A 21,186-nucleotide genomic window follows, 5' to 3' on the forward strand; every position below is an offset into this window, starting at 1 on the left:
AGATCACCTGCAGCGGCGGCTGTGACCGCTCTCCGGAGCGGTCACAGTCCATCCCAAGGTAAGTGTTTGGTGTCGCTGGATGCCTCCTGATCGAGGCATTCCAGCGACACCATTTAAGTTTAAGAGGCGATCGTTGATCGCCTCCTAAACGCTTTTAAAACGGACATCCGCCGCCATACAAAGTATGGCGGATGTTGACGCCCCAGGGAGGGGCCAGAGATGGCGAGGTCGAGGCATTACAGCAACGCCGTTTCGGTGCAGAAAGCGAAAATAGTTCGCTTTCTGCACCCGTTTAAAGACGTGCCGGTCCTGGCACGTCAATTGTCGTTATCGACTTGATTTTCGGTGACGTGCCCGGACCGGCAATTGTCATCAAGGGGTTAAATACAAATAAAATGTGCATTGATTATCGGGCAGATGGGGCATTATTTTTATTTTGCCCCCAGAGGGGGTATTTGTCTAGAAATGACGCCTTGTAATAACACAGGAAGTGCTCTGCATTCATAATGGAGCGATGCTCTGCAGTCTTAAAGTGACAGTAGCCTTGGTTTTTAACCCTTAATGAAACTATTCAGCAAACCTTACTTTATCCTTTATGAAAGGATTTAGTTTCTTGCAGCTGATTGGCTGCGTAGGCTGCGTCACCGCCATTAGCAACCTGGAGCATTAACAATATGTTTGCCCCCCCCTTCCCTTATTACCAGAATTTTGGGGGGATTGCCACCCTTTCGAAAACTTATTACCCACAAAAGAAGATTAACCCATTGTAGAGCGCTGCGGAATATGATGGCGCTATATGAAACCATAAACAAATAATAACCAGGCTAAGCAGTTGTAAAATGACATCACTGATGACATCATATTTTTAAAATGACTTAAATTTCCTGTGTCAAAGAAACAAGGTCCCGGAAAAACCGAGCATATAGACGCATCAGGCTCCAGGGCCTAACATTCGTGGTTGCAGGGGCCACAACTACCACTCTAGGGGGCCCAGGTCCTTTTTTTTTTTTAAGCTGGTGGGCGCAGGTAATATCCGCCGCTAGGATGCAGGATGATCTCACATTCTATCCCCGTATGCTGTGTCTGGCTGAGCACAGGAAGTGACATCATATCCACTTCCTGGGCGCCAGATCAAGCTGCACGCCACTCCAGCAGTACACACCAACCCTGATAAAAAGGTTCCAAGCACTTATTTATTAAGGACAACCAGGTCATCGAGATGGAACACAAAAGCAACCGAAATCGGGACAGGCGGATTATTGCACATGGTTTGGCACCCTCTCCTGCCGGGGGGGCGATGGGGGGGGCCTCGACCCTCTTTAATAATTCATGTGGGGGGGGGGCTAATCCCGGGGAGACTTTTCCCCTCCTGGGGATTCCGGCTCATCACTGGCCCGTAGCCCCCAGCTTGTTTTGCGCATGCGCCTGCTGATGCTTGACGAGCTGCCCGAACCGGACGAAAGACTTCCCGCACTCGGCGCAGATGTACGACTTTTCCTTTTGGTGGGTGAACTCGTGTTTGGTGAGGTTGGTTTTGCGGGTGAAGCTCTTGCCGCACTCTTCGCACAGGAAGGGCTTCTCCCCCCGGTGCATGCGCAGGTGCCCGAGGAGGATGGACCTCCTAGTGAAGGTCCTCCCGCACACGACACACGGGTACAGGCTCTCGCCGGTGTGTATCTTCCGGTGGCGGACGAGCTGCGAGTTGAGGGTGAAGCGCTTCCCGCACTCGGAGCAGGAGAAGGGCTTCTCCCCCGCGTGAGTCTGCTGGTGCGTGACGAGATACCACTGGCGGGAGAAGCGCTTGCCGCACTCGGGGCACGAGAAGGGCTTCTCCCCCGTGTGGATCATCCGATGCTGGGCGAGGTTGGACTTCTGGGTGAAGCACTTCCCGCAGTCGGAGCAGCCGAAGGGCTTCTTCCCCGTGTGAATGCGCTCGTGAATGCGGAGGTCCGCTCCGAAGGCGAACGCTTTGCCGCAGACAGGACAGGCCAGCTTCTTCTCCTTGTTGGCCGCCGGCCGTTGAGGGACATCTGGTTTGTTGCCGACCACCAAACCCGCAACGCCAGTGCCCTCGAAGGCTCCGTTACAGAAGACGGGTTCCTCCTTACAATCGGAGGAGCGCGCCGACGGCGTGTGTCCCACGGGCGCGCAAGCGTCTTCACACAAGGCAAGCTCCTCCCCCTTAATAGCGCTCTCACATTCTCCGCTGGGCTCCTCCTTCACACGGGCCGACGTATATCCTGACCGCGTACGTTCTGCGGGCGCGTAGGCGCCGACGTCGCCAAGACTTCCATCGTCCTCCTCCTTGATTGAATACACACATCCTATTCGGATGCCACCTCCCTTCGCACAATCGGCGGCGTCTGTAGCACCTTCATGGCCGCCGGGCTCCTCCTTGACGCAGACTGATATATATTGCGACCGCGCACGTTCTGTGGGTGCGTAGGCGCCGACGTCAGCAACATTTCCATCCTCCTCCTCCTCCTTAATTGGACACGCGCATTCTATCCGTGTGCCATTAGCAACGTCTGTAGCGTTGTCATCTCCGGGCTCCTCCTTGACCCGGACAGACCGAGTAGATTCAGTGAGTGCACGTGCGTCCGATTCCTCCTTAATACGAACGGAGAGATATTCTGAATCGCGTTCTACCTCCGACGGCTCGTCTCGCGTACAGCTGCCGCGGTCTGCTGCCTCCAACCCTTCCGGACTCCTCCTGACCACAGGGCCATCTGTTGGACCAAAACGTATCGATGAAAGGTCTGGAACGCGATCGTCAAAGTCATTAATTAACCGTATTCCAGAGGGCCCTCTGCGGACCAACAATCCTGACTTCAACCAATCAAGGAGAAGCTCAAGGATTAATATATAAATTAACATATAACGAGCCACTGAACGCAGCGCCACCTACCTAGTGAGAGGAGAGTCTGCACGTTCTCCATCTTCAGAGGTCCTTCTAGTCGTCGTCCTTCTGGAAATAAAAGACGGTGACTTTATGTACCGTATTTGCTCGATTATAAGATGACCCCCCTGAATATAAGCCTACCCTATAGGGAAAAAGTTTTATTAGCAAAGATTAATTCACGTGTAAACTTTTTTTTTTCATATTTAATAACAACCATGATTGACTTTTATCTGCCCCCCCAGTTACGCACATCAGCCCTACAGCTTGCCACTCTGCCCCCCACACACACACACTTGTTGACCCCAAACCTTCTGCCTATGCCACCTTACACCACTTACCCACAGGAGCGGCCTCTCTCTCTCTTCCTCAGTGTTGATTGAACACCGATTGTGACTTTAAATAACAAAATTGTTGGTCATTGCAGGTTTGCGTCAGTTCCCAGCGTCAGGGGGGCATCACCTAGGGTAACGTTAGCGGCCGTGGTAGACATCAGTTGTGTAGAAGAAGCAGTGAATCCACACCGCCGGCTATAACAAGATCAGGCAGGTCACCTCAGAGGTAACACAAACCCCCCCGACGCTACACATACGAGGTGACTCCGTACCGATCGTGCCACTGACCACTTACACCCCTCCCCAGCTCTACTTCCAACACACCTTCTATAACGGAGCTCCAAAGGGAGACGCTGCATCCACTCGAAAGAGATGCGGGCGAGCAGACGGTCCCCGGGGGGGCGGATCCTTCACAGGAAACGCCTAAAACACATTAAACGGAACATTAAATCACTTAATCGAGGGGGGCATTTGAGGGGCTGTTTTCCCCCTCTTTCTGTTGGTGTCACCCCGGAGTGAGATGAGTGATGTGACTCACTGCGGATAAATTCACGGCTCCATCACTAAAAAAACATAGCGAAGAACGTCTACGGGGCAACAAAAAGGGGCGGAGACAACCTTAAGGGGCAGCCCAGCCATTATAATTAACATGATGCCCCCTTTGCAGAACCCCCATACCCATTTGCCCCCAGGGGCTATTTCCTGTGCAGGCTGAACACACCACCTGGCACGAGATATCCTTACAGCCAATCAGATCTAGCGCCGGCCTGGCGAACGCGGCGTTACGGAGTCTCGTCAAGCAGCCAATCGGTGGCGAGGACGGGGAAGCTGCAGCTTCTACCTCAAATAAGTCATTTTTATTCAGTGTTTAAACGAAGGCGCAATAAATGACTCATAAAGTAACTTATAACGCATCGTCCTTTACAGGCCACGTTTAGAAAGCGCAACGATGGGGCAAAAAAACTAAATATGGAGTAATTAACATGGACGTTTTAACAGTAACTGCCCCACATAAAAAAATATTGCCCCTCACATGACCCACTGGCTTTTTACTTGGGGGGGGGTATATAGATATCAAACTCATAAAGTACCCACTTAGCAGACCCCCAGCTTCTCCCCAGGAGGGCAAAGCACCCCTATTGCCCCCCCGCCCACAACATATCTGCCTTCCCACCCCCCTCCCAGAGCCTCAGTACTCACTTTCCCACAGAAACGCTTTTAGGGCAAATAATCCAAAATTTAGGTTAATCAGCCATGGCCGACAAGCCACTTTCCCCCCTGATGCAGACCGAGAAGCCACGCCCCTCCGTCCCAGCACTAACAAGGCGCATGCGCCGTTCGAAGTATGCGCTACACGGGAGGCCAGGAGGAACTACGTGTCCCGTGATGCTCTGCGCCCGCGGCTAGTCCAGTGATCTCATTTCCGGTGCGCTTAGTTACAGGGTATTGAGTGAAACGGGTGCACGTTGAAAGCAGGAAAGCGTGTGAGCGTTGCTTAGCAACTGTTGTTATGTATTGAAAGCTAATATCTGACATTGAATGAAAGAAAGCCTTTAACTATTTAGTGACATGGGAAATATCGCCCCAGACCCTTCAAGACTGTCGTGTGGTACAGCATTTCCTGGGATAAACATTTCAGCTGTACGTTGTGCTATGCAGTTGGCTAGCATATGCATAGGTGAACAGTTATTCCTGGGAAAGGTGTTGCAATGTTATCACCATGGAAACAAGATGGAAAGTCCAAACTGTGGTTCCAAAGTCACAGGTCAATACACATTACATTCGCCCGAGTTCTGTGTCTATATGGAACAGCCTCCCAGCAGAAGTGTTAGAGGCTAATAAAGTGAGGATTATTTAAATATGCATGGGATCGGCATACGGCTCCTAGAGGCATAAAGATCACTTTTATCTCATCTCGCTTATTATGCCAAATAAACAGTAGTCGTTGACAGGATAGACTTGTAAGGAAGCGTCACACGACGCACGAGTCCCAGCGTGGAGAAAGAGTTCTTCAGTAGCACGAGCGGGAGAGACAGCGAGCAGAAGATCCTGGACCTGACCAACAAGATCATCCAGCTGCTGACCGGAGAGGTGAGGATGGCGAGGACCATGAGGTCTTCTTTGGTAACCCTGTCGCTGTGTTCCAGGTTCCTGTGAGGTGTGATGATGTCACCGTCTGTTTTTCCATGGAGGAGTGGGGGTTCATAGAGGTGCACAAGGAGCTTTACAAGGACATCATGATGGAGAATCACCAACCCCTACGCCCCATGGGTAAGAGAATGTTAAATCACCATCATGCCTCCATTAAAAGGGCCATAGCAACCATTATATGCACTTTAATGCACCGTGTGGCCCCTATAAAAATGTGTGTTGTCAATTTGGAGAATGCATTGTGAATATTGAATATGTGCCTTCAGCTTCTCAGCAGATATTTTTATGTTAACCCTGAGTGTCCTTTTCTGTGTGACTCTATGTGCAATGAAAGGTTAAGAGTGGACAGGTGGTTGGCTATTTCTTGCTCCAAGTAAGTTAAAAGAAACTGACCGAGTCTATTCAAGGACCACAATGAGGGGGGTCAGAAGTGATTGATCATCTCAGCTGCAAACATGGTCTTTGCCATAAACTGACCATAATAGGATGAATGGATTTCTGTATCTTTCTGTATATTTCAGGACACTTGCTACACAGACAGATCTTAGCACGTAGCTGTCTTGTTTGTAAAGGTATATAAGACACGTGTTGTTTTCATGGAGAGAGAGTAGTCTGGCTGATGACTCTCCCTCGTGTGCACGAGCAATAAAATCTGCTTATTCAACTCTTTTGGGAAGAATCTGTGTCTCAAAGTTACTGAGCATTCACAGCATGGAGGGGGATTCTGGAGAAAAGTAAAGGTAGGTGCTAATTACACTTCAACCATCTTACTGGTTTATTCCCACGATGCAACCAAAGTTCCCTCTCCTCTCCTCTTACATGGATTTTGCCGGCAGATCAGCTAATGTTCTGGTGCCCACCTCCCCAACCGGCCCATTTACACTATGGAACAGCGCGCCTAGCCACGTAGCCTGATCTCCTGTGTAGCGACAGGGATGTGTCCCTGCCGCTGCAAGAAGGGCACGACGTACCGATACGTCCATAGGGGTTTCTTGGGATGCGTTTTATGGACGTACCGGTACGTCCATAGGGGACTGAAAGGGATAACTAGCTTCTGAAATGATGTCCGACTGGTAGATATCTCCATTCCGGTCTGACGGGAGATTCTGCCGGGCCAAGTCATTCAGTAATTCATCAAGAGACGGCAAAGCCCCAGCAGTACATGTAAGCATCGCCATTACGCGGTTCTTTCTTCCATTCCCACCGTTCAAAGTCCTGCTCTCCCCCTACGGTTGGCCACGCTTCCGGAAACAGAAACCTAAAAGATTGTTTTAACAAACGCTTTAATATACAGTATATACATGGTTAACCATTTCCACGTTGTGCACCACCATTAGCCAGAACTATTACTTTTAAATGGTCGTTACATTTATTGAAGGTAAAGTAATTGCCCCCCCCCCGACCTAATAACTGGTTGTGTCACCCTTAGAGGCAACAACTGCAGAGAAACGTTTGTGAATGTCTCCCTGCGGAGGGTTTCGAGTGTTAACCCCTTAATGACAACAGCCCGTACGTGTGCGGGCTCAAAATGCATTGTTTTCAATGGGTTTAGGGACCGCCCATTGTCCTGAAGGGGTTAAAAGGCCACTTAAGGTCATGTCGCAGAATCCCAACCAGGTTCAGGTCAGGACTTTTGAGTTGGCCTTCAAAACCTTCATTCTTCCGAGTCGTTCCGAGGTGGACTTTGCTCATGCGCCTTTGGCCGAGAAATCGGGAAAGGAGGCAAATACCGTAATTGCTCGACTATAAGACGACCCTGATTATAAGACCCCCCAAAATCTGAATATTAATTTAGGGGAAAAAAGAAAAAGCCTGAATATAAGACGACCCTATAGGAAAAAAGTTTTACCAGTAAATGTTAATTCATCTAAACTATTTTTTTAAAAATTTGATTTCTATCATTGAGAAAAATGTTTTTGTTTTTATTTCCTTTTATTTTCCAACCTGGCCCCCAGTTATGAACATCTGACCCCCCAGTTGTGCCTTATATGCCACTCTGCCTCCCTAATACGCCACTCTGCCCGATATGCCCTTTAACCCCCTATTTGCCACTCTCCACGATATGCCTTATATACCCCCTATATGCCACTCTGATATTCCTTTTAACCCCCTGTATGCCACTCTGCCTCCCTGATATTCCTTTTAACCCACTATATGCCACTCTGCCTCCCTGATATTCCTTTTAACCCCCTATATACCACTCTACCAGAAAGCCCTTATACCCCCCTCCCATATGCCAATCTTACCCTCCCCCGACCTGCCAGTGCTTCCCTAGACATCAGATTCCTGAAGTGGGGCAGCCGGTGTTGGTCTGTCCGATGCGCGCAGACAACCTCCACTGCTACCGGCACTTCTATGAATGAGCACAGGAAGGTCATGTGACGCCAGCTCTTTGTCATAGAAGCCCCAGAGGAAGCCCCGGCAGCAGCGGAGGTTGCCTGTGCGCATCGCACAGACCTCCACCGCCTGCTGGAGAGGAGGATCCGGGTCCCCTGCTGTGCTGCGGGGGATCTGGATCTTAGTCTTGTAATCAGACCTCTATTTGACTTCTGATTAGAAGATGACCTTGAATATAAGACGAGGGATAAGAACCTTGTCTTATAATCAAGCAAATACGGTACCTCTTCGCAGCGCTGTATACAAAGGGGGTTGTGGTTTTAACTCTTTCATTTCACTATTCATTACGAAGGGCCGACGCTCCTCTAGCGTGAAGGGCTGAGCTGGCCCTGGAAGATTCATCATTTAATGTGTTAAGGAGACTTTCAAGGGATCTTGCTGATTTTACTATACATTATATAGGGCCCGGCCAAGCTAGTCCTCCAGCAGAAGATCACCGGTGGTTTGCATGACCCACAACTTGACACAAGTTGCAATATTTCAACAAGACTTTGGTGCGTTAACGAGAAAACGGGTTTGTCTAGCGTATAAACCACTAGATCTACGTTTCAGACACCAAGAGAGTCTAAAGCCCCCCGACGTGTCAGTTAGCCGCAGCTTTTAGGTCATCTGGACTCGGGTGCTGTAACTTGGCGTCTAGGTATCTCTTTTCCCTCGCATGAACCGCCTGATGCGCCACGAGACTCGATTTCGCCGCGAAACTATTTCCGCACTCAGAGCACGAGAACGGCTTCTCCCCCGTGTGGATCCTCTGATGGTAGACGAGACCCGACTTATCGGTGAAGCCCTTGCCGCATTCCGCGCATGGGTAACGCTTGTCCCCCGTGTGCACGCTTTGATGCCTTAAGAAGTGCGACTTGGTGTAAAAGCGCTTGCCGCACTCGGAACACGAGAACGGCTTCTCTCCCGTGTGAACGCTCTGATGCGTGACGAGACTCGACTTGAACGTGAAGCACTTGCCGCATTCGAGGCATGAGAAGGGCTTCTCCCCGGAATGAACCCTCTGGTGCTTGACAAGGCTTGATTTAATCGGGAAGGACTTCCCGCACAGAGAACACGAGAACGGCTTCTCCCCCGTATGGATCCTCTGATGGGCGACAAACTGCGACTTGGTGTTGAACTGCTTGCCGCAGTCGGGACAGGAGAACGGCTTCTCCTCGGAGTGGATCAGCTGATGGTAGACCAGCCCCGACTTCCCGGTGAAGCACTTCCCGCACTCAGAACACGAGAACGGCTTCTCTTCCGTGTGGATCCTCTGGTGCGAAATAAGATGGGCGTCTTGGGTGAAAGATTTCCCGCACACGGAACACGAGAACGGCCTCTCCCCCGTGTGGATCCTCTCGTGTTTCACCAGGCTCGACTTCATGGTGAAGCTTTTCCCGCACGCGGAGCACGCGAAGGGCTTCTCCCCCGTGTGGTTCCTCTGGTGGATGATGAAATGCGAGCGCGTGGTGAAGCACCGCCCGCAGTCAGAGCACGAGAACGGCTTCTCGGACGTGTGGATGGTCTGGTGGTACACGAGACCCGATTTCTCGGTGAAGCGCTTGCCGCACACGGAACACGAGAAGGGCTTCTCCCCCGTGTGGATCCTCTGGTGAGACGTGAGAGTGGCCTTCTGGCTGAAATTCTTCCCGCACGTGGAGCAGGAAAACAGCCTCTCTCCCGTGTGAATGTTGCGGTGTTTCACGAGACTTGACTTGCTCGGGAAGCCCTTCCCGCACACGGAGCACGCGAACGGCTTCTCCCCCGTGTGGCTCCTCTGGTGGATCACAAAATGCGATTTATTGAGAAAGCGTTTGCCGCACTCGGAACAGGAGTACGGTTTGTTGCCCGCGTGAATCCGTTGGTGCTTCGCGAGATCCGAGCCGCTACTAAAGCATTTCTGACACTCGGGACAGCCCCACGTTGCCCCGCCGGTCCGCGCCGCCTCATCGGCTGAACTTGCTGACGTTTGGAAGACCCTCAGCCTCTTGCCCCTCGCACCGTTCTTGGTGTCCTGGAGACTTCTTCCTCTACGTGGAGCGGAGGCCTCCTCAATATGAGAGGACTCCGTCACCCCCGTATCCACGAGACCGTCTTCTTCATCTGTCGATTCCTCCTTAATGCGGACTGATATGTAGTCTGTGTCCGTGAGACTGCCTTCATCGCATGAGTCTTCCTCCATCTTAACAAACACGTTCAGGTCCGCGTCCGAGATACTTCCACCTTCGCTTGAGGTGGACTCCTCCTTAATAAGAACGGCTATGGTGTCCGTGGGACTTCCTTCCTCCGACGAGCAGGATTCTTCCTTAATGTGAGCGAAGGCATATTCTGTCGGGGTGCGAGCAGCGCCGACATTCCCGTCACGCGAGGACGATTCCTCCTTCATCGAAGATGAGGAGGTATCCTCTACGCATGCGCCGATGCCACTGCTTTGGAGATTTCCATCTGAACGAGAGCTGGACCGGTCCTTCACACAAGTAGAAGGTGGTTCTAGTTGTGCGTTTTCCGAAGGGGTAAAAACAACATTATTTGTGAGATTTCCAGAACCCCGGGTAGAGGATTCTTCATCCATATTTCTCACAGATCGTCTCTCCTGTTTTCTTGAGATGCTACTCCTGGTGAACTAGGAATGGGAACTCTTCTGGTTTATTACGTCTTAGGGCTCCATCTCCTAGACACAAATTAATAGGAATAATAAGATTACGTACGCTTTTGTACCTGTGTCAACTAAACACAACATTGCCAATACTCAGAGATACTTTAACCCTGTTAGTCCCCTTAGGACGTACATATACGTCCTCAAAACTTGTGGCAAGAAGCCCGTTAGGACGTACAGGTACGTCCTGGCTTTGTTGTCCCTGCCGCTACACGGACTGGATTCCTGCTGACTGTCGTTCAAGGAATGCCCGATCACGGGATCGGGTACTCTCTTCCGGTGCCGACACCAACAGGAAGTTCACTCGAGGACAGAAGAGCCTCAGCGGGGTCTTTCCATTGATATTATTGCTATCTGCAAATGCAGGGTTATGGAGCCCAGCCTGCTGATCACATTGTGATCAGAAGGAGTAGAAGAATAGTTTCTCCCCCTTCTAAATTTAAAAAAAAAAAAAAAAATTATATATGGGGGGGGGCACAAATAAATTATTCCCCCATTCCAGACTTTGAGATTGGGGTACAAACCCTGGGACCGGGGGCAAATCTTTAGGGTTCCCACATATATCTGTATAGTTACTGCATCCTGACCTGTCACCCGACCACCCCCCCTCTGGATATTTTGGCCGAAGGGGGCACTTTTGGTTTGAGGTGTGGTTATGGGTGTGTCTGGGGCGGGGCTTTATCAGTGTTTTAATGTGACTTTGTGCCCTATCACTGGGTATCTGTGTACCCTGTGATACACTCGTACCCAGCAACCCCTCTGAGCTCCTAGAAAAGAGGGGCATCAGGGGAGGAAAACGTGATTTTGGGCCTAAAGAGGGACTGGCCCCAATAAGGAGAGACACTTGGCAGGTATACCTCCAGTCTGCCCCTCGGTTACCGCTGTAGCCCGTATCCGCAGGTGATAATTGTGTAACTACACGTACCCAGCCTGCCCCACCGCCAGGGGCTCCGCCGGTCACACCACCGGGACAACAACACCCCGTCCGCTTCGGACACTTCAGGTCTAAGCGCCTGCTAGTGAGGTCACCGAGCCCTGCAGCAGAGGCTCACTGGTATTGTAGTTCGAGCGAGGCACCGTGACAGCTTGGCGCATGCGCACTAGCGACTTGCGGGAGGCGCAGATCGCTTGTGGTTCGTATAGGCATACCAGATATCAGACGCATGCGTGCATCCTCTACCATAGAAATTAGGGAAAAGATTGACGGTCACACTGCGAGAAGCACCCGACGGCCATGTTTGGTAAGGGCAAACCGTTTAATTCAGCCTCGGAAGTATCGGGGTTTTTTTTTACTCTCTCTGACCACTAAGGTTAATTCCAGCCTTTAAAGTAACATTTACCCCCTCGTGGAGGTCTGTCCTCGGTTGTCTCTATGGCAACGCAGAATTTCCGCACATGCGCAGTCGATACCTGCGCGGTGCAGCCACTATCCAGTGCTGAACTGTACGCTTAAAGGTGCAGCTCCACTTCGACATTGACAAACCACAGTGCCTACTTTTGTGTCATGTGACAATTAGGTGTGCCGGGCAAAAACTGGCACCATATTGAAAATCAATCTCTGATTGGCTGATAAATGGTCATCATTTTATAATTAATGTACTGTATTAGTGGGGGTCATTGCAGAAGGGGCGGAGCCCATAAGTTCCCAGGTACGCATACCCGGTGCAGGCTGACCGACGCGCAGAGGGACTTCGCACGGGAGATCAGGAGATGGTATCAGTATTTCATCCATCCACACGTACCTGACACCCCACTCATAACTAATAAAGGAGGAGGAATAACTAAAAGACCCCTTTCCCACAAACTGCCGAGGATCAAGCGGTGATGGTCGGCGACCGGCTGGGTCAGACTGGCGATGCTCGGTCCGCCCTTTAAGTCTGGCTGCCACAGAGTACGTAGAGTATTTGGCACCAGGGGCCGACTCTTTATTTAGCACCCCGTGCTTTAAAATGTAAAATCTCCCACACTCTCGCGCACGCTCTCCCTCAATGTCTCCCTACTCTCTCTACCGACCGCCTCCATGCGCTGTACAACAGGTAGATAAGTAACATAATTCGACTGTAGGAGGATAGAAATCGGAGGAGAGGATCATAGAGGGGCAAGACGGGTAAGAGAAAGCACGGCTAAAACAGGGTTACAATAATCCAGGTGGGAGATGAGGGCATGGACAAGAGCGTTGGCGGCATCTTGTGCTAGTGGGCGGTCACATGATCGATCAAACTGGCCCATTTAGGTCACAGTGCCAGGATATGATGTCACATCCCAGCGCTCCACAGCAGGACTGCGGATTGCTGTGTCACATTCTGGCCCAGGCCATCTAGCCCTTGGGGGCAGCAACCCCCCCCCACCACCACCACAAAACAGCTTCCCTGTAACCTTTTTTGTGCAATCAGACTTCCTGGAGCACCACCGGTGAATGAGCCGGATAGAAAGATGGTCACCGGTTTGCCTAACCAGGCCGTTAACTCTAAAGAGGACGGGGCTGGGTTGGCACAGCAGCCTTTAACACAGTTCGGTCCGGTTCCATAGGATGGAGAGAGAAAGAGAGGGGGAGATCGAGAGGGGGGGGGTCGAGAGAGAGAGAGAAGGGGATGGAGAGAGAGAGAGAAGGGGATGGAGAGAGAGAGAGAAAGTGGGGATGGAGAGAGAGAGAGGGGGCGAGAGAAGCATGCACATGAAGAAGGCGTTAGACACAGCGGCGGGAGGAACGTGAAAACAGATATCGCTCTTTATTGACTATTAGACGGCAAACGACACAAGCAGCACATCACGTAACAAAGGGCGAGGAGCGGCCTGCTCCCAGGAGCTTACAATCTAGAGGTTTTGTTCATAGATATCGTTTATGAGAAGCATCTGAGAGACGTTCCATTTTCATAAATAAATCAGCAGGACTCTACGACTGGATGAAGAAATAACGTGGAATAAAATGCGAGGAAACAGAGAAAAGAGCCCCAAATCTCCATAAATGCGAGTCAGGAGGAGGCACTGCTATACCCCACTTATTCTAACAAAAATAGGGGGGTGAATGTATCCCCTCGGGCCACAACAATTAAATGTTGCTCCAGGGGTTATTATTCTGGGGATATGCATAAACCTAGAGAAGGCAGAATTTGCCGGCAGATCGGCCCCATTCGGCCCTCGCCCGTTTCTCCTGCTGTAAAGACTCAAACCAGTCGTCGGCCTCGTCTTAGATTCAGGAGCCGTACGTCTATCCCATGCATGTTTAATCCTCTCACTGTATGACCTTCTACCACCTCTGCTGGGAGGCTGTTCCACTTATCTACTGCCCTCTCGGAACAATGTCATTCTACTGAATCTGTCCTCTATAAATAGAATTAAATAACGTTAACTAAGCTTTTTACTGAGCTGGTAAAAAAAAAAAAAAAAAACTACTTTTAGTATTTTTAGTTTTAGTGTTTTTTTTATCATAAATAAATGCAATGGAAGAATGTACAATTTTTAAAAAACCGAGTTTAAATATTTTAGCTTAAATAGGCAGAATAAGTTGAGAAAAACATAAAAAAAAAAAACCGTCCATCCGGAGTTTTTTACGCCACTGGCATTCATGATTGCTGCCTCTCTCTCTCTCAAACTGACTGCGAGGTCCTGTCATGGGCAGTTGGGATTTTTTGGGGTAATTTTTATTTTTCTATTTTTTGTTGGCTGATAAAAAAATAAAAAAAATAAAAAAAAAACACTTTTTGACCCCTAAAGCAGTTTTTTTTTTTTTTTTTTTTTAGGTTAGAGTGAAATTCTTATAGATTTCTTGTGCAGATCCACAGATTTAGAGTAAAAACAAATAACCTTATTATAAAAAAAAAAAAGTGCATGTATATAGTCTATTGTTAACCCTAATACCTAAAAAAAAAAAAAAAAAAAAAAAATATTTCCAAAATCAGGACAAATTATAATATTTTTTTTTTTATCTGCACCGGATATGCATAATTTTTTTTTTTTTAAATTTTCAAATTTGTTAAATATTTTTTTTTTATGTTTACGCCAAATGGAGCTTTTCCCGGGCGTGAAGTTTCTGATGTTTAACGAAACCCAACTTGGAAGAGAACAGCTTCCCGCACTCGGGGCACGAGTAGGGCTTCTCCCCGGTGTGAATGCGCTGGTGCTGGACCATGTTGGACTTGTCGGTGAAGCACTTGCCGCACTCGGGACACGAGAAGCGCTTGGTGCCGCTGTGGATCCTGCGGTGGATGATCAGCACCGACTTGTTGGAGAAGCACTTGCCGCACTCGGGGCACGCGAAGGGCTTCTCGCCCGAGTGAGTCCTCCGGTGCGTGGCGAGGTTGGCCTTGGTGGAGAAGGCCTTGAAGCACTCGGGGCAGGAGAACGGCTTCTCGCCTTTGTGGATCTTCTGATGCGTAATGAGGTTGGCGCTGCTGGAGTAGTACTTACCGCACTGGGAACAGAGGTAGGGCTTCTCGCCCGTGTGCGTCCTTTGGTGGGTCACCAGATACGACTTGCTGGCGAAGCACTTCCCGCACTCCGAGCAGGAGAAGTGCTTCTCGCCCGTGTGGATCCTCTGGTGTATGGAGAGGTTGGATTTGCTGGAGAAGCACTTGTCGCATTCGGGACACGCGAAGGGCTTCTCTCCCGTGTGGACCCTCACGTGTTTGACCAGCTCCGACCTCCTCAGGAAGTCCTTGCCGCACTCGGAGCACGCGTACGGCTTCTCCCCCGTGTGAATCTTGAGGTGCGACGCCAGTTCGGTCTTCCTGGAGAAGCGCTTGCCGCACTCGGAGCACAGGAAGGGCTTCTCCCCCGTGTGGATCCTGTGATGGGTGATCAGATTGGACTTGTTGGAGAAGCACTGGCCGCACTCGGAGCACGAGAAGGGCCTCTCGCCCGTGTGGATCCTCTGGTGTATGACCAGGTTGGAGTTACACGTGAAGCCTTTCCCGCAGTCAGGACACACGAAGGACCTGTCGTCCCGATTGGTCCTTTTATCCCTCAGCAGACCGCCCGAAAACCCGCGGCTCTCGCCGGCCGGCAGGAAGACGTTCTCCTCGACGTCCTGCCCGGCGCACAGCTTATAAGCGGGCCGTTTTCTGGTCTCCTCTGGTGTCTGGTCTATTCCTCTACAAACGTTCCGGCTCTGGACCGAGTCGGAGATATTAACGTGGACGCCGTATTCGGGGCAGTGGGTCTGGGTAAATAGATCAGGGTGGTCTTCACAAGGGTATTCCTCCTTTATACAGACAGATGTGTACTCTATCTGTCGGTGTTCTTCTTCAGCGTAGACCTCAGACCAAGCAGGTTCCTCCTTAAGCTCGGTAGATACACGGGCATTAAGCGTTTCTTCCGGGGGGGTGTGAGGGTCAGCACCCCAACAGCTCCCATCGTACGGCGTTGACTCCTCCTTTATACAGATAGAGACATACTCTATAGGTGAATACGCTTCCTCGTAGGGCGGCTCCCACTTGATGTCGGTGGACGTTCCATCTGGGCGCAAGGCGGGCTCCACCTTAATACGAGGAGAAGAAGCCGTGCGTTCCGTCTGCGTAGCAATATCTTCTTCTTTCCGCCCGGCGGGTTCCTCGGGGGCGTGTCTGTCTGTGGATCGGAAACAGAAACTTTTTTTTGTATCTTTTTTGATTGATGAACGTTCCTTGCATAAACCCTAAAATATATATATATATATATATATATATTTTTACATTTTGGGTTATAACGGTGAGTTGGAATATATATATTTTAATTCAGATTTTTTGTTGGTTAATCAATAAATTACACTTTTTAACCCCCCCCCCCCCAAAAAATAGACATACGGCTCCTGAATCTAAGACGTGACCATCGGCCGATTATGGTTTGTTCAGGAGAAACGGGCGAGTAGGTGGGGGCCTCGAAGGCGCTCGATGCTCTAATGAACTCAACGAGGAAGCGGCGGGTTGGTTCTCTCCGTTCTCTTACCGATCCTCTCGCAGGACCCGTCCTCCTCCTCCGCCGCCGCCGCCGCCGCCGCCTCCTCCTCGTGTACTACAGAACTGCCCTGCAGCTCCTCGGAGGGAAACCCCGCAGCTCCTTCCATCTCAGGCGCTTCCTAAAGAAAAACAAAACCAGTTCATAAATAATAATAATAATACAAAAACAACTTAAATCCGCAGGCAGATCGGCCCCATCCGGCCCCCGTCTACTCTGCCCGTGTCTCCTGCTGTAAAGACTTGTGCGGGGCGCGGGGTCCTCACCCCCATGACAATGGACCAGGCAGCTGTTATATGCATTGAAGTGCTGTAGCACTCAGACATGTCCATGGGGATTTTGGAGTGCAGCTTGAGGTTAGGTGATCGATAAGTGGAACAGCCTCCCAGCAGAGGTGGTAAAGGGTAAAATCAGCAAGGATTTAAACATGCATGGGATAGACATACGGCTCCTGAATCTAAGACGAGACCGACAACTGATTAGGGTTTGAGGTTCTACAGCGGGACAAACAGGCGACTAGACGGGGGCCGGATGGGGCCGATCCGCCGGCAGGTTCTGGGTTACTATAATCACCAGCAGGTCCTCTCCAGCTGCATTTGGATAATAAAGAACTCGGCGTACGAACGAAGAAGCTCGATACCTGATCCCCAGCGGCTGCTGTCACATCAACATCTCGCCAATGTCGCCCTCGGTTAGGTTAGAAGGCGGGGTCACCGAGACGGACGGAGTCACCGCACCAGAGATCCGGGTCCCGCCATATCTTCCAGGCACACACGGCCCGAAGCTGCTGGCGTCATCCTCGCCAGGTTTCTTCACGATATCACCCTGCAAAATAAATACATTGTAGATAAACGGAACAGACACCCAGCAGAGGTGGTAATGACTAATACATCAACTGAAACGCACAGGGATAGGCATACGATCCTGAATCAGGACTGATTAAGGGTAACAGTTGGATTACTGCCAAAGAGGATGTGTGACATCATGTGCAGGTCTCTGACGTCACACCCGCTCCCATCGATCAAATATGAAGACACAGCTGTAATCACGAGGGCCTCTGCTATTTACAGGTTCCTGTATGTAGAACGACTGATGCTTAAGCTGATCGTCAGGACAGTTAGCAGCTACCCTCCAGTATGAAGAGGTCCTTTAAGGCTCCAAATCATTTTATTGATCTAAAGATACAGACAAATTGGAGCCTCCGATGCAGATCACTTCCATCACATCCCCACTCCATAACAGACGTCCCCACTCGTGTTTACCCGCTTTCAACGCTCACAGAGCCATAAACAAACACAATGACTTCCATATAAGGCCTCTACCGACCTGCCCGACTGCTGCTGCCTGGGAGTCCCCGCACTATCTCCACTACGCCTTCAACCCTTTGTTTTTGCCAATCCAGGGACTCGCTGGGATGCTAGAAACAGAAACTTCCGGTTTTCCGGTGGCGCGCCGGAAGCGACAACACTGTGGGACAACGCGCAGGCGCCGGGTCATTTGCCCACACTAGATGTGGAGCCGCGTTGCCATAGAGACGGAGAAGCGCGATGTAGTCGATTTGTATAGGATACACATTTCGCCCATACAGTGCGTTAGGGAGTTTTCTAGCAAATGCATAGGTGAACTTATTGCTAGAAAATGATGTTTTTATTATTTTATTGTAAATAATGAGATAAAAACATAAAATGTGCCCCCCCCTTTGCATTGACATAGATTATGTTGGGCCCCCAGGACCCTGTATAGAAAACACGCGCCAGGGATGGCCACGGCTTAGGCGTCCGGCTGCGGAGTGGTTTCCATGGAAACAGCTAAAAGTTTTGGATTAGTACAGGGGAAAAAGCTATGAAAGAGAGGAGGCGGGGGCGAGAGATAGGAGAGAGGATAAAGAGAGCGAGAAGAGGAGAGACAAGAAAGAAAGGAGAGGAGAGAGAGAAAGACAAGAAGAAAAGAGAGAAAGAGAGGCGTAAAGAGACTGAAGAGAGAGAGTGAGGAGAGAAGAAAGGATGGAGAGGAGAGAAAGAAAAAGGGGGAGAGGGCAAGAGATAGGAGAGAATAAAGCGAGAAGAGAGACAAGAAAGAATGGAGAGGAGCGAGAAAAAGGAGAGAGAAAGACAATGATGGAAAGAGAGAAAGGAAAGAGGGGTAAATAGAAGAGAGAGAGAGAAGGGGACAGAAGAAAGGGTGGAGAGGGCAGAAAAAAAGAGAAACGGGGAGAGACAGGAAAGAATCTAGAGAGGCGAGAGAAAGACAAGGAATAAGAGAAAGAAAGGAAAGGAGGGAAAGAGATAGGAAAGAGAATATGGAGAGCGAGAAGAGATAAAGGAAGGAGAGAATGGAGAGGAGGGGGAGAAAGACAAGGAAGAAAGGAGAGAGGGGGCAATAGATAGAAGAGGAGAGAAGAAAGGATGGAGAGGGGGGGGAGAAAGACAAGGAAGAAAAGGAAGGAAGAGGGGACAGGAGAAAGGATGAGGGGAGAGGAAGAAGAGGAGAGAGAAAGGAACGAGAGACAAAAAAGAATGGAGAGGAGCGAGAAAAAGAAAAGAGAGAGGGGGGAAGCGATGGAAGAGAGAATAAAGAGAGCGAGAATAGGAGAGAAAGGAGACAAGAAAAAATGAGGAGGAGAAGGTGGAGATGAGAGGAAAGAACGGGCAGGAATGAAGCCACCTGATGCAGAACGCAAATCCTCCCACTCCCATCACTCTCAGTCCAACACAACATAAAATCACATTTTGGGAGGTATATTTATTGAAATAAATCTGAAGACAGCAATTCAGGGTTAATAATAATTATTGTTTTTATTATGTATTTATTGTATTATTATCTTCTTACTTGCCCTTTATAAACAGCACTGTATTAGCCTCTACCGCTTCTGCTGGGAGGCTGATCCACTTATCTGCCACACCTTCAGTAAAGTAACTATTATAGATTCTTCAGCTGGGGGGGGATTAAACCTTCACCATAAAGAGAAGCTGCAGCCCCAGAGCTGCAGTGCCCCTTCCTTTGTGCTGTTTTTCATGCCAAAACAATGGACACTGGAGTCCCTCTTTAAGGGGTTAAACACAAGTTACTTGAACTTAAACCCTTCACCAGCTTCCGGTCTCTCGCAGACAGCAAGCCGCGGGCGCAGAGCATCACGGGACATGTAGTTCCCTCTTGGCCTCCCGTGTAGCACATACTTCAGACGGCGCATGCGCCCATAAAGGGAGCGCTTTGTTGCTATGGGGACGGAGGGGCGTGGTTTTTACTGTCTGGATCAGGGGGGAAAGTGCCTCGTCGGCCATGGCTGATTAACCTGAATATTTAATTTTTTGGCCCTAAAAGCGCTTCTGTGGGAAAGTGAGTACTGAGGCTCTGGGAGGGGGGGGGCAAGAAGGCAGATATGTGGTGGGCAGGGGTGGGGCAATAGGGGTGCTAGGCCTGGAGGGGGTGTTTTGCCCTCGTTGGGGGAAACTGGGGTGCATATAAGGGAACTTGTCACATATATATTTATGAATGTGCTTTTGGGAAGGCCAGTGGGGGCAAACTTTATATTGTGGGGCAGTTACCATGGAAACTGCCCCTGCTCATTGCTGTCTATTCAATTAATGGCCTGGTGTGTTTGACAGGTGCATAAATTTACTGCCATTCAGATCTCCAATACAAAAGAAGTGTTTTCCTACCCCTACATATATGCAGTGGGCTGTTAAAGGGGCCGTTTATTGCCCCTGTAAAGGACGATGCGTTATAAGTTACTTTATGAGTCATTTATTGCGCCTTCTTTTAAACACTGAATAAAAACGACTTACTTGAGGTAGAAGCTGCAGCTTCCCTCTTCTCACCACCGATTGGCTGCTTGAAGAGACTCCGTAGCTCCGCGTTCGCCGGGCCGGCGCTAGATCTGATTGGCGGAAAGGATATCGCGTGCCGGGGGATGTGTTCAGCCTGCACAGAAAATAGCCCCTGGGGGTAGGGAAGGGGGGGGCAAATGGGTATGGGGGTTCTGCAGAGGGGGCATCGTGTTAATTATAATGGGTGGGCTGCCCCTTTAGTCACATCGGTCATCTCGCTCCGGGGCGACACCTACAGAAAGAGGGGGGCAAACAGCCCCTCAAACGCCCCCTCGATAAAGTGATTCCGACAGAGTCCCTCCGCATCTTTAATGTTCCGTTTAATGTCTTTCAGGCGTTTCCTGTGAAGGATCCGGCCCCCCGGGCACCGTCTGCTCGCCCGGATCTCTTTCAAGTGGGTGCAGCGTCTCCCTTTGGAGCTCCGTTATAGAAGGTGTGTTGGAAGTGGAGCTGGGGAGGGGTGTAAGTGGTCAGTGGCACGATCGGTACGGCGTCACCTCGTATGTGTAACGTCTGGGGGGTTTGTGTTATCTCTGAGGTGACCTGCCTGATCTTGTTATAGCCGGCGGTGTGGATTCACTGCTTCTTCTACACAACTGACGTCTACCACAAAAGAGAACATGTCTATTCTAGCATTACCTTAGGTCAGCCAAGGCACGTGGCCACGGTTTAGACTTACTGGCCCAAAAATAAACGGGACTAGGAAGGAGATGGGGGAGAGATAGTGAGAAAATAGATCAAAGGAGAGATATAGTGGGAGATAATGAGAAGGAGAGATGGCTTGAAAATGGAGAGACAAAGGGGAGAGATAGTAAGAAAGTACATAAAAAGGAAAGATATAGAGGAGAGAGGAAGTGGGAGAGAATGAGAGAGAGGGGAGATATAGTGAGAAAATAGATCAAAGGAGAGATATAGTGGGAGATAATGAGAAAGAGGAGAGATAGGGAGAAGGGGGAGAGATGGCTTGAAAATGGAGAGACAAAGGGGAGAGATAGTGAGAAAGTAGAT

At 50.0% G+C, this 21,186-nt stretch overlaps 1 protein-coding gene across 1 annotated transcript in view; it reads right to left on the bottom strand.

The window, feature by feature from the left end:
• Positions 1-19,541, bottom strand: part of LOC128469287 (uncharacterized) — a 30,112-nt gene extending 10,571 nt beyond the window's left edge. Inside the window, exons 1-11 of the mRNA XM_053451107.1 lie at positions 19,420-19,541; positions 17,360-17,498; positions 17,066-17,176; positions 16,343-16,472; positions 14,419-15,985; positions 10,473-10,482; positions 8,375-10,387; positions 5,213-5,456; positions 3,559-3,657; positions 2,909-2,968; positions 1,389-2,759 (exon numbers count right to left, since the gene is read on the bottom strand). Of these exons, the coding sequence (XP_053307082.1) occupies positions 1,389-2,759; positions 2,909-2,968; positions 3,559-3,657; positions 5,213-5,456; positions 8,375-10,387; positions 10,473-10,482; positions 14,419-15,985; positions 16,343-16,472; positions 17,066-17,176; positions 17,360-17,498; positions 19,420-19,541 (5,866 nt within the window). The remainder of the gene's footprint in view (positions 1-1,388; positions 2,760-2,908; positions 2,969-3,558; positions 3,658-5,212; positions 5,457-8,374; positions 10,388-10,472; positions 10,483-14,418; positions 15,986-16,342; positions 16,473-17,065; positions 17,177-17,359; positions 17,499-19,419) is intronic.
• Positions 19,542-21,186: the final 1,645 nt, after the last annotated feature.

The sequence above is a fragment of the Spea bombifrons genome, chromosome 11, assembly GCF_027358695.1.
Source record: "Spea bombifrons isolate aSpeBom1 chromosome 11, aSpeBom1.2.pri, whole genome shotgun sequence".
Taxonomy (NCBI): Eukaryota; Metazoa; Chordata; class Amphibia; order Anura; family Pelobatidae; genus Spea; species Spea bombifrons.